We start from the raw sequence: 23877 nt of genomic DNA, 5'->3' as shown, positions 1-23877 counted from the left end.
AAAGAGAGCGAGGTACTATCTCAGCAAGCTAATTCAACGCGTTTCTACGCTGAAGATTTGGCCAGGCGTTAGATCAGGAATTACATTAGGAAGCATGCATATCATGAGAACAATAGCATACCACCACTGATGTTGTGTGGTTGCCTTAGTGGGCGACATCAGTATCTGTTTTTGTTGCAGTCTCACACAACAACTTACCCTATGGTCTAGTCCAGGGGTAGGCAACCTTTGTAACTCCAGCTGTTGTGAAACTACAACTCCCAGCATGCGTATGTACTCTGCTCTTCTCCAAACTCCCATAGAAATGAATGGAGCATGCTGGGAATTGTAGTTACACAGCAGCTGGAGTGCCAAAGGTTGCTGACCCCTAGTCTAGTCTGTCTCTAGCTCACCCATTCTTTCTTTTTTGTACTACCAGTGTTTGGTGGATAAGTCTGACCCATCTATCGCCTACACCCAATGCACCTACACAACACTTGTAGTTATAGAGCAGTGGTCTCTTGACTAACTGACCGTGAAGTCTATCCTGTCTTGTGTCTTAAAACGTTTGTAAGTACAATCTTTGAGTATTACCGCTCCTACAGTACATGGTTGCCTGATTAAACTTACCAGGGGTGACACACCCTCATTTTTACCTTATAAATGTACACGATATTTTAAAGCACTATTAAAAGTTATGTTTTAACGCTTTCCACTTTCAGTTAGCTGCAGTAGGATGGGCTAATGCAGGCTATAAGTGCATGAGAATTGAGAATACTAAAGCATTCAGAGTCTGCAGAAATCTGGGTAGACATGCCTGTATGGGTTATCACTTTGGAAAGACGTGTCATGAAAACACAGAAGTAAATTCCAATACTATTTTTATGGATGCAAATGCTGTTTGGAGCTATACTGCTCATGCTATCAGGCTCCTTGACACAAAGGGGGATGAAAAACAAAAAAAACAAGATATACTATCCACACAAATCAAACTCAATGTCATCGGACTTACACCCTTTTATTATTTCATAGAGAAAACAGTTTAGATCTCATTCAAATTTCTTCAAACAAACTGCAAAAAATAAAAATCCTTTGCAATTATGGGGAAAAGTTCTGCAGGAGGATCCTGGAGATGTGCACTCAAGATACAACTTCTCATCCTAAGAGCGATAAAGCGACGTAGTGCATAGACTCCATATTTGACAAACAGATGGCATCTCTCAAGATAAGCAGCACGTGGACGAGACTAGATTCTTGGCAGCCACTTTTCAAACTCACACATTCTGGGATTATTTGGCTTCTTTACTTCCTGCAATTATTAAACAAGGCATAAGGAAGGGGTCAAAATACAGGCTTTTTTCTCTCTATTTTGAATGGCTCCCTAAAGGAGATGAGCGAATCGATTCGTACAAATTTAATCATTTATCAAAACTGACTTCTTGAGCAGTGACGGGCGCTCCCCTCTCCCTTGATTGACAGGGTCAGACATATCTCCTGTGCTGGGTATGCAGAAGTGTAGTAGCACATGCACAGTTGGCATCTGCGCTGCTCCGCTAGTAGCAGAGCCTCTGCACTTACTCTGCTACCTGAAACAACGATGCAGGAGTGAGATTGACAGGGGCAGGATGTCCGGACAGCCCCTCACTGCTCAAGAAGTCTGTTTTGATTAAACAATTCGCTCACCTCTAATCCTTAATAAAAAAAATAAATAAATACCATATTAGGTTAAAATGCTGCAACTTCATATCCAGGTAGTTCAAATAGATGGAAGGTGGTTGCATGTAAGGTCCACCTCTCAAAGAGGAAAGCAGGAGTGGGGGAATACAATTTTCTGTTGTAGCTTTCCTAATATGCTCTGAATGTCTAAGCTGTACAATAAATCTATGTAATTGTAAAATGATATGCAATGTAAATTAGCCCTTTCAAGATCGGGCGATTTTCCGTTTTTTCGATTTTTACTCCCATCCCTCCCAAAGCCATAACTTTTTTATTTTTTCATTTACGTAGCCATATGAGGGCTTGTTGTACTTTCTAATGGCACTATTTACAGTTGCATACAATGTGGTGGGAAGCGGGAAATTATATTTGTTCTTGCATTTCTTTTTTTTTTATTAAAGGGAATCTGTCACTAGCAAATTACCAATTTTTTTTTTTTCATGAATCCATGTTTAACAGAGTACCCTTTTTCCATCTGTCTTGTTCTTTTCATTGTGAGTCTTGTCATTTCTTCAAAAAATCGATTCTTATGATATGTAAATGACGCTGTAAGGAGCCCAGAGGGGCGTTCTTCTTTCTCCACGGTGCCCAGGAACGCCCCTCAGAAGTGCCGTGCCCGGCTAAATTTGAAAATTAATAACGCCTCCAAGTTCATCTAAATCGCCTCCCAGAGGCGTGGCTAAGTGCTCAACACCCCCCCCCCTCAGCGCCGCGCTCTGCGGCAAACACCCCGATCCTCCTGTCGCCGGCATCCCAAATCCCGCGCAGGCGCAGTGCCGGCGATTGCCTGCACTATGATAAGATGACGGCACTGCGCCTGCGTGGGATTTGGGATGCCGGCGAGAGGAGGATCAGGGTGTTTGCTGCAAAGCGCTGCGCTGAGGAGGGGGGGGGGGGGTTTGAGCACTTAGCCGCGCCTCTGGGAGGCAATTTAGATGAACTTGGAGGCGTTATTAATTTTCAAATTTAGCCGGGCACGGCACTTCTGAGGGGCGTTCCTGGGCACCGTGGAGAAAGAAGAACGCCCCTCTGGGCTCCTTACAGCGTCATTTACATATCATAAGAATCGATTTTTTGAAGAAATGACAAGACTCACAATGAAAAGAACAAGACAGATTGAAAAAAGGAAGTCTGTTAAACATGGATTCATGAAAAAAAAATTGGGTAAATTGCTAGTGACAGATTCCCTTTAATTCTTTATTTATTTTCATTCTTTCAGAACAGTGTTCAACAGATTAACATCTCACTTGTACAGAAGTTTTCTTTCTTCTTAATTATATGATACACCAGGTTTAAATCAAGTGTTCATCCTAGTAATTGCAAGTAATAACATACAAAACCAAATCTACATCTAACTAGAGAAACAGCTCTATACAAATTCACAGAGATGTGTCTAAAGAGGTCGGCGATAAGACGCAGGGGTAGAACGGGTTTAAGGCAATGTGGTCGAAACATAAAATACAAATATGCAAGGTTATACGATGCAAAGCATGAACGATTCCAGGAATAAAATGCTCTCAAAGATAGAAGGATTGAGGGAGATCAAAAGAAAAGAAACTAAAAGGTAAGAGTAGGAGGGATGCGCAGGGTGGTCACTCAGGAGAGTGGAGGAGCTTAATCTCCGATTTAGTCTGTTAAGAATTGTTGTTGTGCATCTGGGTCACTAGCGAAAGTTAGCCAGGGTTCCCAGGTTTGTTCTTGCATTTTTATACAGAAAAAAAATTAAAGCTCTGAAAAAAATAAATGTTTTTCTTTTAGTTGCCAGTTATGTGTACAGAGCTGTGTGGAGGCTTATTTTCTTGAGGGCGAGCTGTACTTTTTATTAATTTGGGGGTAAGTACGAATTTTTGATCACTATCTGCCATTTTGACTTTTTTTTTTTCTATTTGTCGTTTTCCGTACAAGATAAATATTTTTATATTTTAAAAGTATGGACGTTTTTGCACGCAGCGATGCCCATGATGAATATATCATTAGATTGCTTCTTTCATAGACTCCAATGCATCACCATTGGAGTCTATGGGGATTATACTGTGTTCATATGGAGCCCTGCCACAGGCAGGAGCTCCATAGGAACTAATGTACAGCTGCCTCCTGTCACACAAGAGGACATGGGCTGCTGCACAGTGCATCTGGCTCCCCCACTCCTCGCTCTTCCGGGGTTTTACTGCGTTGAGATGCCGTTTGACCATGGCATCTGAAGGATTAACAATCTGCGACCGGCATTACTGCCAGTCGAAGACTATTATTAGCCTTCTGTATTTTTAAATGCTCGACCGCCAATGTATTTTTACGTGGGGCGGTCGTAAAAGGGTTAAAGGGGTTTTCCAGAGAGACAATTAAAGGGGTCTGCCCATTTCTGCCTACTGTTGACCAACCTGTATGTAAGAGGACTACGTGGACTTAATAAAGCCTTTCTTCATATTCTGTGCAAAAGCCATGCTCACTTGTTAGGTAAATCATCTGTGCTGTCCGCACAGAGGAACTGTCCATAAGATGGCTGCTGATGGAGGGTCATATGACAGACATCACTTAGCCGTCTCCACTCACACACACTGCACTAAACTCCCGACAGTGCACGCGCGGACGGCAGCCATTTTATGGACAGGACCTCCGTGTGGACAGCACCTCCGTGTGGACAGCATAACTTATAAAATCTAGAAAATGGCTCAGAATATCAAAGATCATATTAATAAGGGCCAAAATTGGATTTTTTGTACTCACCGTAAAATCCTTTTCTCGTAGTAGGCATTGGGGGACACAGCACCATGGGTATATGTCCAACTACCACTAGGAGGCGACACTAGACATAAAAAAGTGTTGGCTCCTCCCCGTTGGGCTATACCCTCTCCACAGACACTAGGCAGCTCAGTTTGTACCAAAAGCAGTAGGAGAGAGAAGGCAAGGAACCAACAACTCCCGTACCGGGTAAGATCAAGAGACCAGCCCGGAGAAGCGGAAGTAAAACAACATAGGGTGGGATCTGTGTCCCCCAATGCCTACTACGAGAAAAGGATTTTACGGTGAGTACAAAAAATCCAATTTTCTCGTGCATGGCATTGGGGGACACAGCACCATGGGACGTCCCAAAGCAGTCCCCGAGGGTGGGAAAAGGACAGCCATGCCACCGGTTGGGCATACAGGTGCGGGAGAACCACGTGACCAGGGGGAAAGCACAGAATAGGCAAGAAGCCTCATAATAAGGTAGAAACCCCAATGAAGCAACAGCGAAGATTGTCCGCACTCCAGGACAAATGCCTGGGAGAAGGACCCAAATGCAAGAAGGCGGCAAAAGGGAAACACCGAGCTCCACCAAAGGCTGGAGAGAGAAAGTAGGACAGCACCACGTAGTGGAGCTACCCAACATTCTAATTGACTCAGGCAAAAGCACAAACACCCTGAAGTCAAACCCTGACAGGCCAGGGGAACAAGGGAACATGGACTCATTGAAGGCCATACGAGTGAGGGAAGCCATAGCAAGGCTCACATGAGAAGGGAGCAGGCCTCCCCTCAGCGCAAAACAGGTGATGAAGATAAGCGCCCTATTGAAAGGAAAAAACCCCAAAGACGATAACGGAAACCGACAACCCTTTTAAAGGGAAGGGGTTGTAAGTAAATGCCAGGAAAAGAGAAAAGATGAGGCCGGCATCACAAAATCAGGAGACGAGGAACGAGCCCCTGAAAACCAAATATCGCTGAGAAGCGCAAGACCGGAGAAACTCTGGCCAAAAGAAGTATCAGGGAAAAATGGGGACCAGATGCAGGCCCCGGAAATCTCAGCAGGGACACCCTGGAGTGAGAGAAGCCATAGCAAGGCTCACAATGAAGTGAGCAGGACTCCCCCACCGCAAGGCAGGTGATGAAGTTAAGCGCCCTATTGAAAGGTTGAAACCCCAAAGGCGCCAAGGGAAACCGCCAACCCTTGGAAAGGGAGGGGGTTGCAAGTAAAGGCCAGGAAAAAAGATAAGATAAGACCTGCATCCCACAACCAGGAGACGAGGAACGAGCCTCTGAAAACAAAATATCGCTGAAAAGCGCAAGACCGGAGAAACTCCGGCCAAATGGAGTATCAGGCCCAGGAAATCTCAGCAGGGACACACTGGACTGAGAGGCATGGGAGGAGAAGGAGAGTACTCCCAACAATCTAAGGAGGAAGATTCTACAAACAACGATTATCATACAGAATCTGCGTGGTCCATGAACGGGGACAGGGACTCCAGAAAGGAGTACCCGGTATGGGCTCACAAGGAACCAGGAACTGAACCACCAGAGGCCAACGAAAGGTAGAATAACCAAGAAAAAATTAAGAGAACCGCTACATGGGAAGGGATTGGTCATGGACAACTAACCATTCTAAGAATAGTGGCTAGCAATCTATATACATTGTCCCGGAGAGGACAAGTGGACAAGTACAGCGGCTTGGGTTGTACCACAAAAACGACAAACACCCATACGCAAGGAATGGCGAAGTCGTTATAAAGAAACTGGGAGTGACTACACGAAATGTAGAAACCAGCTGCGACCGACACACAGAAGACTCCCAGGGGGAGAAAGTACCAGACAGGCGCAGACAATAGCAAGGTCCAAGGAAACTGCCCTCTGTCAAATAGTACAACTAAGCAGAGAATATACGGGAACACCCGGACCCAGAAGGAACTACGGGACCCTGTCCGATGCCAGAGCAATCAGCAGAAAATTCACCTACCAGGCAGGTGTGTGGCGCTCAGTGTTTCCGTCCCTGACCATTAGGAAAGACGTCCAACGAGGAAAAAACGGTGACCCCAGAAGGATTCCGTGTGGCGGAGGACATCCAGTAATGGCCGAAAACCGCTGCAGCGGCCGGAGCTCACCAAGCTCGTACCCCAACAAGGTAGAAGATCCAGTGGAGATGACTGTACTCCACCAGGAGTGGTCCGCCCTGTAACAGAAAACAACGCGGGTACTCCTTATGATATGGGGTAACTCGGAGTGCCGCGGACAGAAGTACCTTATAGGGATGGCAAGAGCAACCCTAGCACGAAAGCCAACAACCACCTGGCCATGGTGTAGGGAGCGTGGTTGTATGTGAACCACCCACCAGATCAGAACAGATCAGCCATATACTGGGTACACCAGAAGTAGCAGTAGACCGACAAGGTGGCGGTGGGGGTTGGGCTGGCCCACCCCTGCCAGATATGGTTACCGTGCATATGCTGAACCAGGATGGCCTGTTGTAGACAGTGCCATGAGAAAACACAAGAAGACCATAGAGTACGACAGTAGATGTCTGGAGTATAGAATAGAGTCCAGGGAAGGAAGCACCCCGTAATACAGAAACTGTATGGGCCACAGATTGCACCCTAGGGCCCAGCACGTGGGCTAAAAATACACGCCTAAAACCGAGCTAAAGTGGCAGCATGTTGCACACTAAGGAGAGTGGAAACAAAGCCACAGCATCCGGAAATGCAACCGCATTTGGAGGGTACAGGTCTACAACCTGGTAAAGTAGCAATACGGCTGTGTAGTGCAGAGATACAACCAGACAGGTGCAATGGGTACAGCATCTGGAGATGGTAGAAGTACTAGATTTAAGATTAGAGAAATGTGGCCGCATGGTGCCCCCTAGGACCAGAGAAGTCCAGCGGCTACCGCGTTAGCAATGCTACCTATATTCCGCTCGGGAGGGGGAAAATATGGCCACACGGTACCACAAAGAACGACAGGTGCACACCACAATTAAGTAAGTGCAATGGCAACTGAAGGAGGCCCTCTATTTCACCAGAGGGAAACAGGGCCGCAAAGTACTCCATAGAGCCAGACAGGTGTAACGGTTGCAGAAATCTACCTAAGAAGAGAGTAAGATGGCTGTTTGGTGCACACTATGATGAGGTAGGTGCAATGGCCACGGCAATTGGAGGAGGCCTCAATATCTCGTCCGGTAAGGGAGAGAAAATGCCACATGGTAAACCATAAAGCCAGACAGGAGTAACGGCTACAGCATCCGGAGATGGTGCAGGTACTCTACCTATGAAGGGATCAAGGTGGCAACTTGGTGCCCACTAGACACAGAGAGGGGCAATTCTGTGGCAATTGAAAGTGGCCTCTACATCTCGCCCGTAGGGAGAAATGTTGCCGCATGGAACACAATAGAGCCCGCCAGGGGTATTGGCTACAGCATCAGGAGATGGTGTAGGAACTCTACCTATGAAGGGAGCAAGGTGGCTGGAAACAGACAGGGGCAATTGCAACGGCAATTGAAGGCGGCCTGTATATCTCACCCGGCAGGGGGAAATAGTGCCACGTGGAACACCATAGAGCCAACCAGGGGTAATGGCTACAGCATCTGGAGTAAGTGTAGGAACTAATCGCCACGGCAACAAAAACAGGCCTGTATTCTTTGATACAGGCTACTACAAAAGAACCTTTAGAGGCCGAGGAGGGTTACCAACCCTACAAGAGGCGTTTGCCTGAATTATCAGCTTGCCTGGAACATAGCCCCTGGTGAGGGGAACCAGGAAGGTCTGTCGTGTACAGCCTACGAGGGCGCACGTACCACGTAGGTGTCCCAGTTGCTAAGCACAGAGACGGCTGGCTTACCAGTGCGGTAATTACCTGTGCAGGTAGGAGAGCGCCATCCGAAAGTCCACTAGAGGGACACCGAAACCTGGGTAGGGTAGGTTCCTCCGTGCACGTTTGTCTTGACCTCACAGAGGGCTTCTGTATGGTGGAAGACCGCCTGATGCTCTGTTCCGAGAGAATCGGTGCAGAGGTGTCCCCAGAGGCAACTGACAGAGAAGGCTTCGTCACCAGCCTCAGGCCTGTCCTGGGGAGACCCAAGGATGCCGAGGAGGGGTGGAAGCTAGTTAAGACCACCAGAGGTTGGTCCGTGGGCTACTCCTTGCGTGACCCTGTATCGACGTGAGCCTAGGGGGGAGAGGAGACCGCAATTTGTGGGAAGCGCTCCAGCGACTCCGCCGGGGATTGGGCGAGCCAGGCCAGGTTACCATGGTTCGACAAGGAGGGAGCCCATTCAGGGGGGACCTACACAAAAGGGTGGAAAAGGGGGGGACGACGACAAGGCGACCACATGGAAACCTCCGTAAGACAACGGACGCACGTGAAATACGTGGCGATCTGATGAGGAGGCTGGGAGAGGAAGCCCTCATAGAGCAGCAGGGCTGACCTAACTGTCCCCGGAGCCACTGTTCCAAGAGGTGCAGCAGCAATAGATCAGGTGGCAGGGCTGCAGGAGAATGCAGCAATTGAGAGGAAGGAGAGGGGGGGGGGGAGCCTGCAGAGCAAATCAGCCAGAGGCTGCCTACCCGACCCCAGGAGCTGTGTCAGCGCGCCCCATGCAGGAGAAGATGGACCCGGTGAAGAGAAAGAAGCCGGCAGCCGGAGGAAGAACCGCCCATTCTCCAGGGCAGCTGGAGCTGGATTGGGTAAGGAGCAGAGGCCCCTCCCACGGAGGGAGGGAGAATGAGAGAGCCCGGGAAGCCAGGAGTGGGCGGAGAGAAGGCTCCGCCCCACGTGACGCTGGATTGGGCAAGGAGCAGAGGCCCCTCCCAGGCTCCTCCCACGGAGGGAGGGAGAATGAGAGAGCCCGGGAAACCAGGAGTGGGCGGAGAGAAGGCTCCGCCCCACGTGACCTGCGGCCTAGTCGGCCGAAAAGCCGAGGCCTAGATTAGGGAAGTGCCGCCGGAACGGACGCTTGCGATCGCGGGGGCGTCCTGAAGCCGGGAGGAACACAGGGCCGGGGGGAATTGAGGAAGCCCTCAGGAAAAACACCCGAAAATGACCCCCATTAATGCTGCGGCTTCTGTGAAAGTGCCGGACCCAGAAGAGACATGGGCCTCTCTGCAGGTATTTTGGCCCCCAAATAACCCCCCCTTCATGGGGATAGGGGAGATAAAGTGGGTGGACCACCCAGCAAAGTGCCCCAGACCCTAAGAGGCCAAGGGGGGGAGTGGGGAAGGAGGGAGGGAGAAGGGGACTACAGGGCCCCCACAATGGATCCGGATCTCTACTTACCTTCCGATGTCTTCAGGCGCAGCAATGACCACCCCCTCGGCGGACTCAACACGGGAGCCGTGGGTCTACCGGAATTCCACTGCGGAAGCAGTTACAAGTGGGGACTGGGTGGCTGCCAGGTACCTGAGTACGCGCCCCGCAGGGGGGCAACTAAAGTGGAACACGATGGAGCCACCCCTGCCGCAGGCCGAAACCTGCAGAAAAAGAAAAAAATGATTGAAGAAAAAATAAAATAAAAAAGTAGCAGGATGACCTGCACAAAAAAGCAGGTCAGGTCTGCCTCCTATGGACACTAGAACAAGACTGAGCTGCCTAGTGTCTGTGGAGAGGGTATAGCCCAACGGGGAGGAGCCAACACTTTTTTATGTCTAGTGTCGCCTCCTAGTGGTAGTTGGACATATACCCATGGTGCTGTGTCCCCCAATGCCATGCACGAGAAATTAAATTATTGGCTACAGCGCCACACTGTTAAGGCCTCTTTCACATGAGTGATACGGATTGTGTCAGGATCTGTTCCGGAAAAAAATGATGGTTTTGCATGCAAGTTCAATCAGTTTTGTCTGAGATTGCATTCAGTGTGCGCGTTTTTTCCATGGCTACACAATCAGTTTTGATGAGTCTTTCATGCATGTGAAGAAAAACTAAAGAACAATCTACATCTCCTAGCAACTATCAGTGAAAAACCCATTGCATCCAGATTGCAAGCCCCATTCACTTCTATGTGCGTGAAAAACCGCAAAATATAGAACATGCTGCAATTTTTCCTGAATGCAGAGATGATGCATGAAACACACCGCATCCAGACAGAAAACTCGGTAGTGTGAGCCCTTACTGTATTTTGGGGTGTTTTGGAGCTGACAGATTCCCTTTAAATGAGTACATCTAAAAAGCACATTGTTTACTATAGCCAATATCAAATACTTACAGGTTACCCTGGTTCAAGAGGTAGCAGCAACGATCACCACCTTCTGAGCAGCGTCTTTCTTAGCTTGGTGAGCTTGTAAAACTGCAACAGCCTCTTCAACCTATGGGAAAACGATTTTCAGAGTGGTAATCTTATCTGTGATGGACTACACCAGTGGTCGGCAAAGTGCGGCTCTTTAGATCCTTGAATGCGGCTCTTTGGTGCGGGCTGGCAGGTGGGCGGCCGTGCAGCCATATTGCGCCGCTCAAGCTGCTTGCAAAATGTCCATCATGCGCCTCCTGCCCCGTCTGTCTGCTCCTTCCACTTTATGAATGAAGCAGGCAGGCGGGGCAGGAGGCGCATGACGGAGGGTGAGATGTCACGCTGCGCACAGCAGCAGAAGGGCGGGCAGCGGCGGACTTTCGGCAGAACACCGGCCATGTGAGGAGTGGTGAAGAGGCAGAAAGGTAGGAGCTGCCCCCGGTGTGTGCACAGCGCCGGGCACTGCATCGGCCCCGCAGCAAGTGTCCCTGCCTCCTCCCTTCCCCCCACTAATACATTACTTTACTTACTGGAGGGCACTTATGGGGGATATCTGTGGAGGGCACTTATGGGGGATATCTGTGGAGGGCACTTATGGGGGATATCTGTGGAGGGCACTTATGGGGGATATCTGTGGAGGGCACTTATGGGGGATATCTGTGGAGGGCACTTATGGGGGATATCTGTGGAGGGCACTTATGGGGGATATCTGTGGAGGGCACTTATGGGGGATATCTGTGGAGGGCACTTATGGGGGATATCTGTGGAGGGCACTTATGGGGGATATCTGTGGAGGGCACTTATGGGGGATATCTGTGGAGGGCACTTATGGGGGATATCTGTGGAGGGCACTTATGGGGGATATCTGTGGAGGGCACTTATGGGGGATATCTGTGGAGGGCACTTATGGGGGATATCTGTGGAGGGCACTTATGGGGGATATCTGTGGAGGGCACTTATGGGGGATATCTGTGGAGGGCACTTATGGGGGATATCTGTGGAGGGCACTTATGGGGGATATCTGTGGAGGGCACTTATGGGGGATATCTGTGGAGGGCACTTATGGGGGATATCTGTGGAGGGCACTTATGGGGGATATCTGTGGAGGGCACTTATGGGGGATATCTGTGGAGGGCACTTATGGGGGATATCTGTGGAGGGCACTTATGGGGGATATCTGTGGAGGGCACTTATGGGGGATATCTGTGGAGGGCACTTATGGGGGATATCTGTGGAGGGCACTTATGGGGGATATCTGTGGAGGGCACTTATGGGGGATATCTGTGGAGGGCACTTATGGGGGATATCTGTGGAGGGCACTTATGGGGGCTATCTGTGGAGGGCACTTATGGGGGATATCTGTGGAGGGCACTTATGGGGGATATCTGTGGAGGGCACTTATGGGGGATATCTGTGGAGGGCACTTATGGGGGATATCTGTGGAGGGCACTTATGGGGGATATCTGTGGAGGGCACTTATGGGGGATATCTGTGGAGGGCACTTATGGGGGATATCTGTGGAGGGCACTTATGGGGGATATCTGTGGAGGGCACTTATGGGGGATATCTGTGGAGGGCACTTATGGGGGATATCTGTGGAGGGCACTTATGGGGGATATCTGTGGAGGGCACTTATGGGGGATATCTGTGGAGGGCACTTATGGGGGGATATCTGTGGAGGGCACTTATGGGGGATATCTGTGGAGGGCACTTATGGGGGGATATCTGTGGAGGGCACTTATGGGGGATATCTGTGGAGGGCACTTATGGGGGATATCTGTGGAGGGCACTTATGGGGGATATCTGTGGAGGGCACTTATGGGGGATATCTGTGGAGGGCACTTATGGGGGATATCTGTGGAGGGCACTTATGGGGGATATCTGTGGAGGGCACTTATGGGGGATATCTGTGGAGGGCACTTATGGGGGATATCTGTGGAGGGCACTTATGGGGGATATCTGTGGAGGGCACTTATGGGGGATATCTGTGGAGGGCACTTATGGGGGATATCTGTGGAGGGCACTTATGGGGGATATCTGTGGAGGGCACTTATGGGGGATATCTGTGGAGGGCACTTATGGGGGATATCTGTGGAGGGCACTTATGGGGGATATCTGTGGAGGGCACTTATGGGGGATATCTGTGGAGGGCACTTATGGGGGATATCTGTGGAGGGCACTTATGGGGGATATCTGTGGAGGGCACTTATGGGGGATATCTGTGGAGGGCACTTATGGGGGATATCTGTGGAGGGCACTTATGGGGGATATCTGTGGAGGGCACTTATGGGGGATATCTGTGGAGGGCACTTATGGGGGATATCTGTGGAGGGCACTTATGGGGGATATCTGTGGAGGGCACTTATGGGGGATATCTGTGGAGGGCACTTATGGGGGATATCTGTGGAGGGCACTTATGGGGGATATCTGTGGAGGGCACTTATGGGGGATATCTGTGGAGGGCACTTATGGGGGATATCTGTGGAGGGCACTTATGGGGGATATCTGTGGAGGGCGCTTATGGGGGATATCTGTGGAGGGCGCTTATGGGGGATATCTGTGGAGGGCGCTTATGGGGGATATCTGTGGAGGGCGCTTATGGGGGATATCTGTGGAGGGCACATATATAGCATAAGATGCTATATGTCATCCACAGATATCCCCCATAAGTGCCCTCCACAGATATCCCCCATAAGTGCATCATCCACAGATATCCCCCATGAGTGCGTCATCCACAGATATCCCCCATGAGTGCGTCATCCACAGATATCCCCCATGAGTGCGTCATCCACAGATATCCCCCATGAGTGCGTCATCCACAGATATCCCCCATAAGTGCGTCATCCACAGATATCCCCCATAAGTGCGTCATCCACAGATATCCCCCATAAGTGCGTCATCCACAGATATCCCCCATAAGTGCGTCATCCACAGATATCCCCCATAAGTGCGTCATCCACAGATATCCCCCATAAGTGCGTCATCCACAGATATCCCCCATAAGTGCGTCATCCACAGATATCCCCCATAAGTGCGTCATCCACAGATATCCCCCATAAGTGCGTCATCCACATCTGCAGACAAGTTTAATAAAAGTAAAAAATGATAAAGATAAAATGAAATAATAATCAAGATCCAAATAAAAGAAAGTACATATAAAAGTATGTAAAAACACACTCTGGGCTCATGCCCACGAATGTAAGGGTCCGCAATAGTGGTCCGCAATGCACGGACACAGACCATGGGGCAGCTGCATGAGGATCGCGGACCCATTCAATTGAATGGGGTTCGTGATCCGCATCCGACTGCCAGCAGCGCAAAAAAGTAGCGCATGCTGAAGTGAATGGGTCCATGATGCGGGCTGCACACGGCCGTGTGCAGCCCGCATCATGGACGCATTCACTTCAATGGGTCCAGGATCCGGGATATGAGTGCTACAGTGTGCTTCCGTGGTGCTTCTGGCTGTGCCCCCGCACCGCAAAAAAAGTACTGCATGCGGAAGCACCACGGAAGCACTCTGTAGCACTCATATCATATCAATATCATATTGAAGTGAATGGGTCCTTGATGCGGGCTGCACACAGCCAGTGCCCGTATATTGCGGACCCGCCGTATGCGGCCTGCAATATGGCAACGGCGGGCACACGGTCGTGTGCATGAGCCCTAATAGTCCTCACTGGTACTGTTGACGCAATATTTTAGGTTTTAAAAATGTGGCTCTCGAAAGAAATTTCAATTGTGGTTTTGGCGATATTTGGCTCAGTTGACAAAAAAGTTTGCCCACCACTGGACTACACCATTGCTTTTCAGATTTTTAGTTGGTGAAAACTCCTTTGTTAATGAAACAGTTTGTGCCATAATTATGTAGAAACCTTTAAGGGGTTTACGTTACAGGATAGGGAGTAACTATCAGATCAGTGGGTGTCCTACCGCTAGGACTCCCATCGATCACGAGAACGTAACCCCTGCAGGCCCCTTGCTGCTCCCTTAGAATGACTGGAGTTGCCAGTCACACATGTGCGCAGCCGCTCTCTTAATTTCTATGGGAGTTATGGAGATGGCCAAGCGCTGTACTCTGCAATCTCTAGAACTCCCATAGAAATAAATGGAGCGGCCGCGTGCATATGCGGTCATTTTAGGGGAGCAGCAAGGGGCCTTCAGGGGGTACGGGGCCCCCGTTCTTGTGATCGGTGTTATGACCCCCACTGATCTGAAAGTGATAACTTTTACCTACCAGAATACCCCTCTAACATATCTACAAGCTCAAGTTTTAATTAAAATCGTAGCTAAAAATTTGATTTTAATGCAGCAAATTAAGATGATATTTACCTTGGAGCGCAGAGACTCTGGGGATTCCAACATGTGTAGAAGCTCTGAGTTATCAATTTCTAGCAGCATTCCTGTTATTTTACCCGCTAGTGAGGGGTGCATGGCTTGGATAAGAGGAAAGAGACGTTCTCCTATAAGAAACAGAATAATAAATTAACATACATTTTCTATATTGCCATTAATAACATCTGAGCCATGCAAAAAAAAAAAAAAAACACTCCAAAAAACAACACATATACAAGCTACACACAGCTGACTCACCCAACATTTGTTTCTGTTCTTGGGGAGGGGCAGCGGCCAGCATTGAAGCTGTGAGTGGCTCCTGTCCCTGTACATGGACAGCAGGCTGGGGGTTCTGAAAAGGATATTACTTCACTACTGAGCACATGAATGTGTTCTAAGCTATGCAGCAGTGTAACGCATTTTGTATTTGGAGAGCGCACATTCAAACTCCTATATATCCCTCTACAACTGACTGGATACCACACAGTGCAGATCCATTATATGACGTATAGGTCTTCTCACTTTAAAGCAATCAGAAGATATAGGACAGAGGGGTCACCTGGAAATCTTAAGATCTTTTCTGTAACATGTATAAACTGACCCTATACTATTATAGACTTAACCCCTTTACGCTGTTTTAATTTTTTCTTCTTCACCTTCTAAGAGCCAATGCAATTCTGTCACGGTTTTTAGGGTTCAGTTCATACAGCATTCAGAATGCTCCAAAAAAAAAAATGGACATGACAACCTTATACTTTGGGTCAGTATAATAATAAAACAACAGATTTTCATAAATTTGGATAATACTTAGTTTTGATCAGCACCATTTTGGGATGCATACAACTTTTTGATAAATTCTATGGCGGGAGATGACCAAAAACGGCAATTTTGAAATTTTTTCTTTACTGTGCAAGATAACAGAATATTTTAATAGTTCAGAGGTTTACACAAAGCTAGCTGTAGCTGTCTTAGGTAGGAAGCGGTCTTACATTTGGAACTGGAGGAGGATCCACTGAAGTTATTAAGATGCCAGTACCTCTTCATAACTTTGGTGGAATCACCGACAGCTTAGGGCTTAATAAATGTGGCCCTAAGTAACTGCAGTCAAGAGATTTCATATTTTTTATTTAATTCAATGCCGCAATTTCTGAGACATTTTAAAGAGTAGCTATTTTTTCCCTCCATAGAGCAATATGTAAAAACACTCAAAGTATACCTTATATTATAAACAACTTTCCATTAATTAGTAGCACAAGTGAAGTTAACAAACTTTGTAATAGATTGCTAAGAAAAAACGCACATTTTTTCAGCTTCACTGAGTGATCAGGTTTCATGCTACTCATAGAAGTCTAGGGAGGAGTTGCTGCAGAACAAGACCAAAGGAGTGAGATATACAGACGCTGCGAGGCTCTAGTAGGCTTCACATATCACTCCAGTGCTGGATTCACAGCTATACTGCTCAGTGTAGCAGTGTAACGTTCTCCCATGCTGCTGCTTCTGAGATTGTGCTACAAGTGTCAGAGGAACAGAATTTCCCGTGTTATGTGTTTGAGAGTCATGATTAGCAGTTAGTCTCCTGCCCCTTCCTTCCTCTCTCCATAGATTTCTATGGGTATCATGTAACCTGATCTCTCAGTGAAGCTGAAAAGCTAACTCGAGATTTGATTAGTGAATTCACGGAGTGGGGGAGGAAAGGAGCCTCATATGTGAATAGGCATTTTCTCAAATAAGATACATTACAAGGTTGTTAATCTTTACTTATACTATCGATTTATGAATAGTGGTTTATAATCGGACACAGCCTTATTTCACCTTAAGGACCAGGCCATTTTTTGCAAATCTGACCAGTGTCACTTTAAGTGGTGATAACTTTAAGACGCTTTGACTTATCCAGGCCATTCTGAGATAAAAAAAATACCTAATTTACCAAAAATTTTGAAAAATTATCAAATTTCAAAGTTTCAGTTTCTCTATCTCTGTAATACATAGTAATACCCCCAAAAATTGTGATGACTTTACATTCCCCATATGTCTACTTCATGTTTGAATTATTTTGGGAATGATATTTTATTTTTTGGGGATGTTACAAGGCTTAGAAGTTTAGAAGCAAATCTTGAAATTTTTCAGAAATTTACAAAAACCCAATTTTTAGGGACCACTACAGCTCTGAAGTAACTTTGCGAGGCTTACATAATAGAAACCACCCAAAAATGACCCCATTCTATAAACTACACCCCCCCAAGGTATTCAAAACTGATTTGACAAACTTCGTTAACCCTTTAGGTGTTGCACAAGAGTTATTGGCAAATGGGGATAAAATTTGAGAATTTCATTTTTTTGCCTAATTTTCCATTTTAACCTATTTTTTCCCACTAACAAAGCAAGGGTTAACAGCCAAACAAGACTATCTTTATTGCCCTGACTCTGCCGTTTACAGAAACACCCAATATGTGGCCGTAAACTACTGTACGGCCACACAGCGGGGCATAGAGTGAAAGGTGTGCCGTTTGGTTTTTGGAAGGCAGATTTTGCTGGACTCTTTTTTTGACACCATGTCCCATTTGAAGCCCCCTGATGCACCCCTAGAGTAGAAACTCCATAAAAGTGACCCCATCTAAGAAACTACACCCCTCAAGGTATTCAAAACTGATTTTACAAACGTCGTTAACCCTTTAGGTGTTGCACAAGATTAAATGGAAAATAGAGATACAATTTCAAAATTTCACTTTTTTGGCAGATTTTCCATTTTAATATTTTTTTTCCAGTTACAAAGCAAGGGTTAACAGTAGGGTTGTCCCGATACCACTTTTTTAGGACCGAGTACAAGTACCGATACTTTTTTTCAAGTAGTCACCGATACCGAATACCGATACTTTTTTTAAATGTCATGTGACCGTTTTGGGGGATCTGTGGATCTGTGGATGACGCACTGTCATGTGGGGGATCTGTGGATGGCACTGTTATGGGGGATCTGTGGATGGCACTGTTATGGGGGATCTGTGGATGGCACTGTTATGGGGATCTGTGGATGGTGCTGTTATGGGGGATCTGTGGATGGCACTGTTATGGGGATCTGTGGATGGCACTGTTATGGGGGATCTGTGGATGGCACTGTTATGGGGATCTGTGGATGGCACTGTTATGGGGGATCTGTGGATGGCACTGTTATGGGGATCTGTGGATGGTACTGCTATGGGGTGGGATATCTGTGGATGGCATTGTTATGGGGTGGGGGGATCTGAGGATGGCATTGTTATTTGGTGGGGGATCTGTGGATGGAACTGTTATGGGGAGGATCTGTGGATGACACTGCTATATGTCATCCACAGATCCCCCTCATAACAGTGTCCCCCAATACACCGGGCCCCGCCGCTCACCGAAGTATTTATAAACGTGAATCCTTATCCTGTTGTTAAGTTGAACTAACGCTGCCCTCTCCCATGTTCCCCTGTATCCCCCTGTATCCCCACAGCACTTACTTAAGCTTCCATAGCAGGCAGAGCGGACGGCACCAGTAACGTCACTCACTGACGTCGCGCGCCTGCTCCGCCTGCTTCACTCATAAAGTGGGCGGAGCAGGCGCTCTACGTCAGTGAGTGACGTTACTGCTGCCGTCTGCTCTGCCTGCTATGGAAGCTTAAGTAAGTGCTGTGGGGATACAGGGGAACATGGGAGAGCGCAGAGTTAGTTCAACTTAACAACAGGATAAGGATTCACGTTTATAAATACTTCGGTGAGCGGCGGGGCCCGGTGTAAGAGTACAGTGAGTACCGCCGAGAAAACTCGGAATCGGTCCCGATACCGATACTAGTATCGGTATCGGGACAACCCTAGTTAACAGCCAAACAAAACTCATTATTTATGGCCCTGATTATGTAGTTTACAGAAACACCCCATATGTGATCGTAAAATGCTGTACGGTCACACGGCAGGGCGCAGAAGGAAAGGAATGCCATACGGTTTTTGGAAGGCAGGTTTTGCTGGACTGTTTTTTTTTAAACCATGTCCCATTTGAAGCCCCTCTGATGCACCCCTAGAGTAGAAACTCCAGAAAAGTGACCCCATTTTAGAAACTACGGGATAGGGTGGCAGTTTTGTTGGTACTAGTTTAGGGTACATATGATTTTTGGTTGCTCTATATTACACTTTTTGTGCGGCAAGGTAACAAGAAATAGCGTTTTTAGCACCGTTTTTTTTTGTTATTTACAACATTCATCTGACAGGTTAGATCATGTGGTAATTTCATAGAGCAGGTTGTCACGGACACGGCGATACCTAATATGTATACAATTTTTTTAATTTATGTAAGTTTTACCCAATGATTTCATTTTTAAAACAAAAAAAAAAAAAGTTTGTGTCTCCATAGTCTAAGAGCCATGTGCATATGACTTTTTGATCGCTTGCTATTACACTTTTTGTGACGTATAACTTTGTGACGTTACACTTTTTTTACACCATTTTTATATTTTTACGGTGGTCACCTGAGGGGTTAGGTCATGTGATATTTTTATAGAGTCGGTCGATACGGACGCGGCGATACCTAATATGTATACTTTTTTTAAATTTATGTAAGTTTTACACAATGATTTCATTTTTGAAACAAAAAAAATATGATGTTTTAGTGTTTCCATAGTCTAAGAGCCATAGTTTTTTCAGTTTTTGGGCGATTATCTTAAGTAGGGTCTCTTTTGCGGTATGAGATGACGGTTTGATTGTTACAATTTTGGCGTACATGCGACTTTTTTGATCACTTTTATTACCTTTTTTTGGGAAGTAAGGTGGGCAAAATTTCAATTTCATCATAGTTTTTTTATTTTTTAGGCGTTCACCGTTCGGGTAAAGTAACATGACCGTTTTATAGATCAGGTCGTTTTGGACGCAGCGATACCAAACATGTGTAGGGAATTTTATTTTTTTCATTTTTAATCAGTGATAAATGTGTTTTTTGATTTTTACTTTTTTTTTTTACCCAGACCCACTTGGTTGAGCCTCCCCTGTGGGAACCACTGGGAAGCGGTATGGTGGTAGCCGCAGGATCCGTAGACGCCATGCGCTCCATGAAGGCCATGGCGGCCCGAAAGACTTAGGCTAAGTCAGCGGCCGCCCTAGAAATGGCAGAGGCCCAAGCTGCTTCCGCGGGCTCCGGCAGGGCGGAGGGAGGACTGGGCTGAGTGAGGGGGGGGGGGGGGGGGGGGGAAGAGGATGATCCTGTCCAGAGGCAAGGCAAGAGTCACAGGACCCAGAGACAGAAAGTGGCAAGCCGTAAACTTTAATAGCCCCAGACTTATCCGACTTGGATTTTTGTGAGGCCCCATGTTTTGGCATGATGGCGGTAATCCTGCAGCACGCAACCGCGACAGAGTGGAGCCAGGAGCAGCCTAGAGCGCTGAGCCGGAAGTAGCAGAAGACAGAGCGCCGCCCACAAATCGCGCCAGGAGGCGCGAAACCCGCGCGCGCGGGGGAAATATGAAAATAAGAAGACGCGGCTGCCGGAAGGGTAGGAGGGTCCGCCCCCTAGACACCGCCGAGGGAGGCCGGGAAGTTGCCGCTTATGTAGCGATGCCCCAGACAGGTATCCTCTACCCCTTCAAACCCCCAACCAAGCGGCCCTAGCGTCACACCGGGAGACAGGGGAGGCAGTGTACTTATCTGCGTCCTGTAGTCTTCGCCCTCAAATCCACACCAGCGGAGGTCACCTCTCAGTCAGCTGGCACAAGGAGTGGCAGTGATCTGGAGGAGGGCAGGAAGGTGACCCCGAATCTGGTAGGCCGCCGGAGCTGCAGATCGAGCCCGGCGCTTGCTCCACCAAGAGACCAGGGAAGCAGAATTGCGACCCTGCGTCCACTGCAGAAAAAAATAAATAAACGGGAGTAGAGAGAATGTCATCCTCCTTATCCGACACTAAGCAAGAACTGGGGTCCTTCCGGTGGAACATGGGGGTATAAGCCCAGGGAGGAGGAGCTTTCTTTTTCAATTTGCATAGTGTCTCCTAGTAATGACCTAGGCTATACCCATGGTCTGTGTCCCCCAATGGAATGTGCGAGAAAAAATAAATACACCCATAGCATCAGTAGGGGCAGCCCTACAAGGTAATACCATAATTAGCCTATGTCAAAACGGATAAAAGGTCCTCTTTAACCCTTTCATGACCAAGGGTCATTGATGCCCCTGTGACCACGTCTAATTTTGCAAATCTGAGATGTCACTTTATGTGGTAATAACTTTGGAATGCTTTTACTTATCCAAGCCATTCTGAGATTGTTTTCTCGTGACACATTGACACTTCATGGTAGTCATAAATTTGAGTCAATATATTTATGAAAAAATCTCAAATTTACCAAAAATTGGGAAAAATTAGCAATTTTCTAAATTTAAATTTCTCTCCTTCTAAAACAGAAAGTGATACCTCATAAAATATTTATTACTTAACATTCCCCATATGTCTACTTTAGGTTAGCATCCTTTTGTAAATGTCATTTTATTTTTTTAGGACGTTGGAAGGCTTAGAATTTTAGAAGCAATTCTTAAAATCTTTAAAAAAAAATCCAAAACCGGCTTTTTAAGGACCAGTTCAGGTCTGAAGTCACATTGTGGGGCTTACATAGTGGAAACCCCCATAAATGACCCCATTGTAGAAACTACACCCCTCAAGCTACTCAAAACTGACTTTACAAACTTTGTTAACCCTTTAGGTGTTCCACAAGAATTAAAGGAAAATGGAGATTAAATTTCTAAATTTCACTTTTTGGGCAGATTTTCAATTTTAATAAAAAAAAAAATTCTTTAACACATTGAGGGTTAACAAACAAACAAAACTCAACATTTATTACTCTGAATCTGCGGTTTACAGAAACACCCCACATGTGGTTGTAAACTGATGTAAGGGCACACAGCAGGGTGCAGAAGAAAAGGAGCGCCATATGGTTTTTGGAAGAAAGATTTTGCTGGACTGGTTTTTAGATGCAGTGTCCCATTTGAAGCCTCCCTGATGCACCCTTACAGTAGAAACTCCCAAAAAGTGACCCCATTTTGGAAACTAGAGGATAAGGTGCCAGTTTTATTGGTACTATTTTGGGGTACATATGATTTTTAATTGCTCTATATTACATTTTTTGTGAAGCAAGACCACCAAAAAATGGCTGTTTTGGCACCGTTTTTATTTTTTACAACAATTATCTGACAGGGTAGATCATGTGCTATTTTTATAGAGCAGGTTGTTCCGGACGTAATAATATCAAATATGCCTACTTTGTTTGTTTCAGTTTTACATAATGAAGCATTTTGGAAATAAAAATTATGTTTTTGTGTCTCCATTTTCTCGTCTTGTGCAGGAGTTGACGTTTTTATTGGTACCATTTTCGGGTACATATGATTTTTTGATCGTTCATTATTACACTTTATGGTGCAAGGTGACCAAAAAATTGGTTGTTTTGGAACAGTTTTTATTTATGTATTTTTACAGCGTTCACCTGAGGGGTTAGGTCATATAAAATTTTTATAGAGCAGATTGTTACGGACGTGGTGATACCTAATATGTATACTTTCTTATTTATTTAAGGTTTTACACAATAATAGCATTTTTGAAACTTGGTTGAGCCTCCCCTGTGGGAACCACTGGGAAGCGGTATGGTGGTAGCCGCAGGATCCGTAGACGCCATGCGCTCCATGAAGGCCATGGCGGCCCGAAAGACTTAGGCTAAGTCAGCGGCCGCCCTAGAAATGGCAGAGGCCCAAGCTGCTTCCGCGGGCTCCGGCAGGGCGGAGGGAGGACTGGGCTGAGTGAGGGGGGGGGGGGGGGGGGGGGGGAAGAGGATGATCCTGTCCAGAGGCAAGGCAAGAGTCACAGGACCCAGAGACAGAAAGTGGCAAGCCGTAAACTTTAATAGCCCCAGACTTATCCGACTTGGATTTTTGTGAGGCCCCATGTTTTGGCATGATGGCGGTAATCCTGCAGCACGCAACCGCGACAGAGTGGAGCCAGGAGCAGCCTAGAGCGCTGAGCCGGAAGTAGCAGAAGACAGAGCGCCGCCCACAAATCGCGCCAGGAGGCGCGAAACCCGCGCGCGCGGGGGAAATATGAAAATAAGAAGACGCGGCTGCCGGAAGGGTAGGAGGGTCCGCCCCCTAGACACCGCCGAGGGAGGCCGGGAAGTTGCCGCTTATGTAGCGATGCCCCAGACAGGTATCCTCTACCCCTTCAAACCCCCAACCAAGCGGCCCTAGCGTCACACCGGGAGACAGGGGAGGCAGTGTACTTATCTGCGTCCTGTAGTCTTCGCCCTCAAATCCACACCAGCGGAGGTCACCTCTCAGTCAGCTGGCACAAGGAGTGGCAGTGATCTGGAGGAGGGCAGGAAGGTGACCCCGAATCTGGTAGGCCGCCGGAGCTGCAGATCGAGCCCGGCGCTTGCTCCACCAAGAGACCAGGGAAGCAGAATTGCGACCCTGCGTCCACTGCAGAAAAAAATAAATAAACGGGAGTAGAGAGAATGTCATCCTCCTTATCCGACACTAAGCAAGAACTGGGGTCCTTCCGGTGGAACATGGGGGTATAAGCCCAGGGAGGAGGAGCTTTCTTTTTCAATTTGCATAGTGTCTCCTAGTAATGACCTAGGCTATACCCATGGTCTGTGTCCCCCAATGGAATGTGCGAGAAAAAATAAATACACCCATAGCATCAGTAGGGGCAGCCCTACAAGGTAATACCATAATTAGCCTATGTCAAAACGGATAAAAGGTCCTCTTTAACCCTTTCATGACCAAGGGTCATTGATGCCCCTGTGACCACGTCTAATTTTGCAAATCTGAGATGTCACTTTATGTGGTAATAACTTTGGAATGCTTTTACTTATCCAAGCCATTCTGAGATTGTTTTCTCGTGACACATTGACACT

General features: G+C 47.2%; 1 protein-coding gene across 2 annotated transcripts in view; it reads right to left on the bottom strand.

Annotated features, from left to right (window-relative positions):
* Positions 1–981: 981 nt before the first annotated feature.
* Positions 982–23877, bottom strand: part of PABPC4 (poly(A) binding protein cytoplasmic 4) — a 68711-nt gene continuing 45815 nt past the window's right edge. Inside the window, exons 12-15 of one of the 2 annotated variants that reach the window (XM_040424653.1) lie at positions 15242–15335; positions 14981–15111; positions 10631–10730; positions 982–1288 (exon numbers count right to left, since the gene is read on the bottom strand). In XM_040424653.1, the coding sequence (XP_040280587.1) occupies positions 10644–10730; positions 14981–15111; positions 15242–15335 (312 nt within the window). In that variant the 3' untranslated portion in view covers positions 982–1288; positions 10631–10643. Of the gene's footprint in view, positions 1289–10630; positions 10731–14980; positions 15112–15241; positions 15336–23877 lie in introns of those variants that run through there. The other variant, XR_005777591.1, reaches the window with a different exon arrangement.

Source organism: Bufo bufo, chromosome 3 (assembly GCF_905171765.1).
Source record: "Bufo bufo chromosome 3, aBufBuf1.1, whole genome shotgun sequence".
NCBI classification, from domain to species: domain Eukaryota; kingdom Metazoa; phylum Chordata; class Amphibia; order Anura; family Bufonidae; genus Bufo; species Bufo bufo.
The sequence above is the reverse complement of the archived record's forward strand: the minus strand, read 5'-3'. Positions and strand labels throughout refer to the sequence as shown.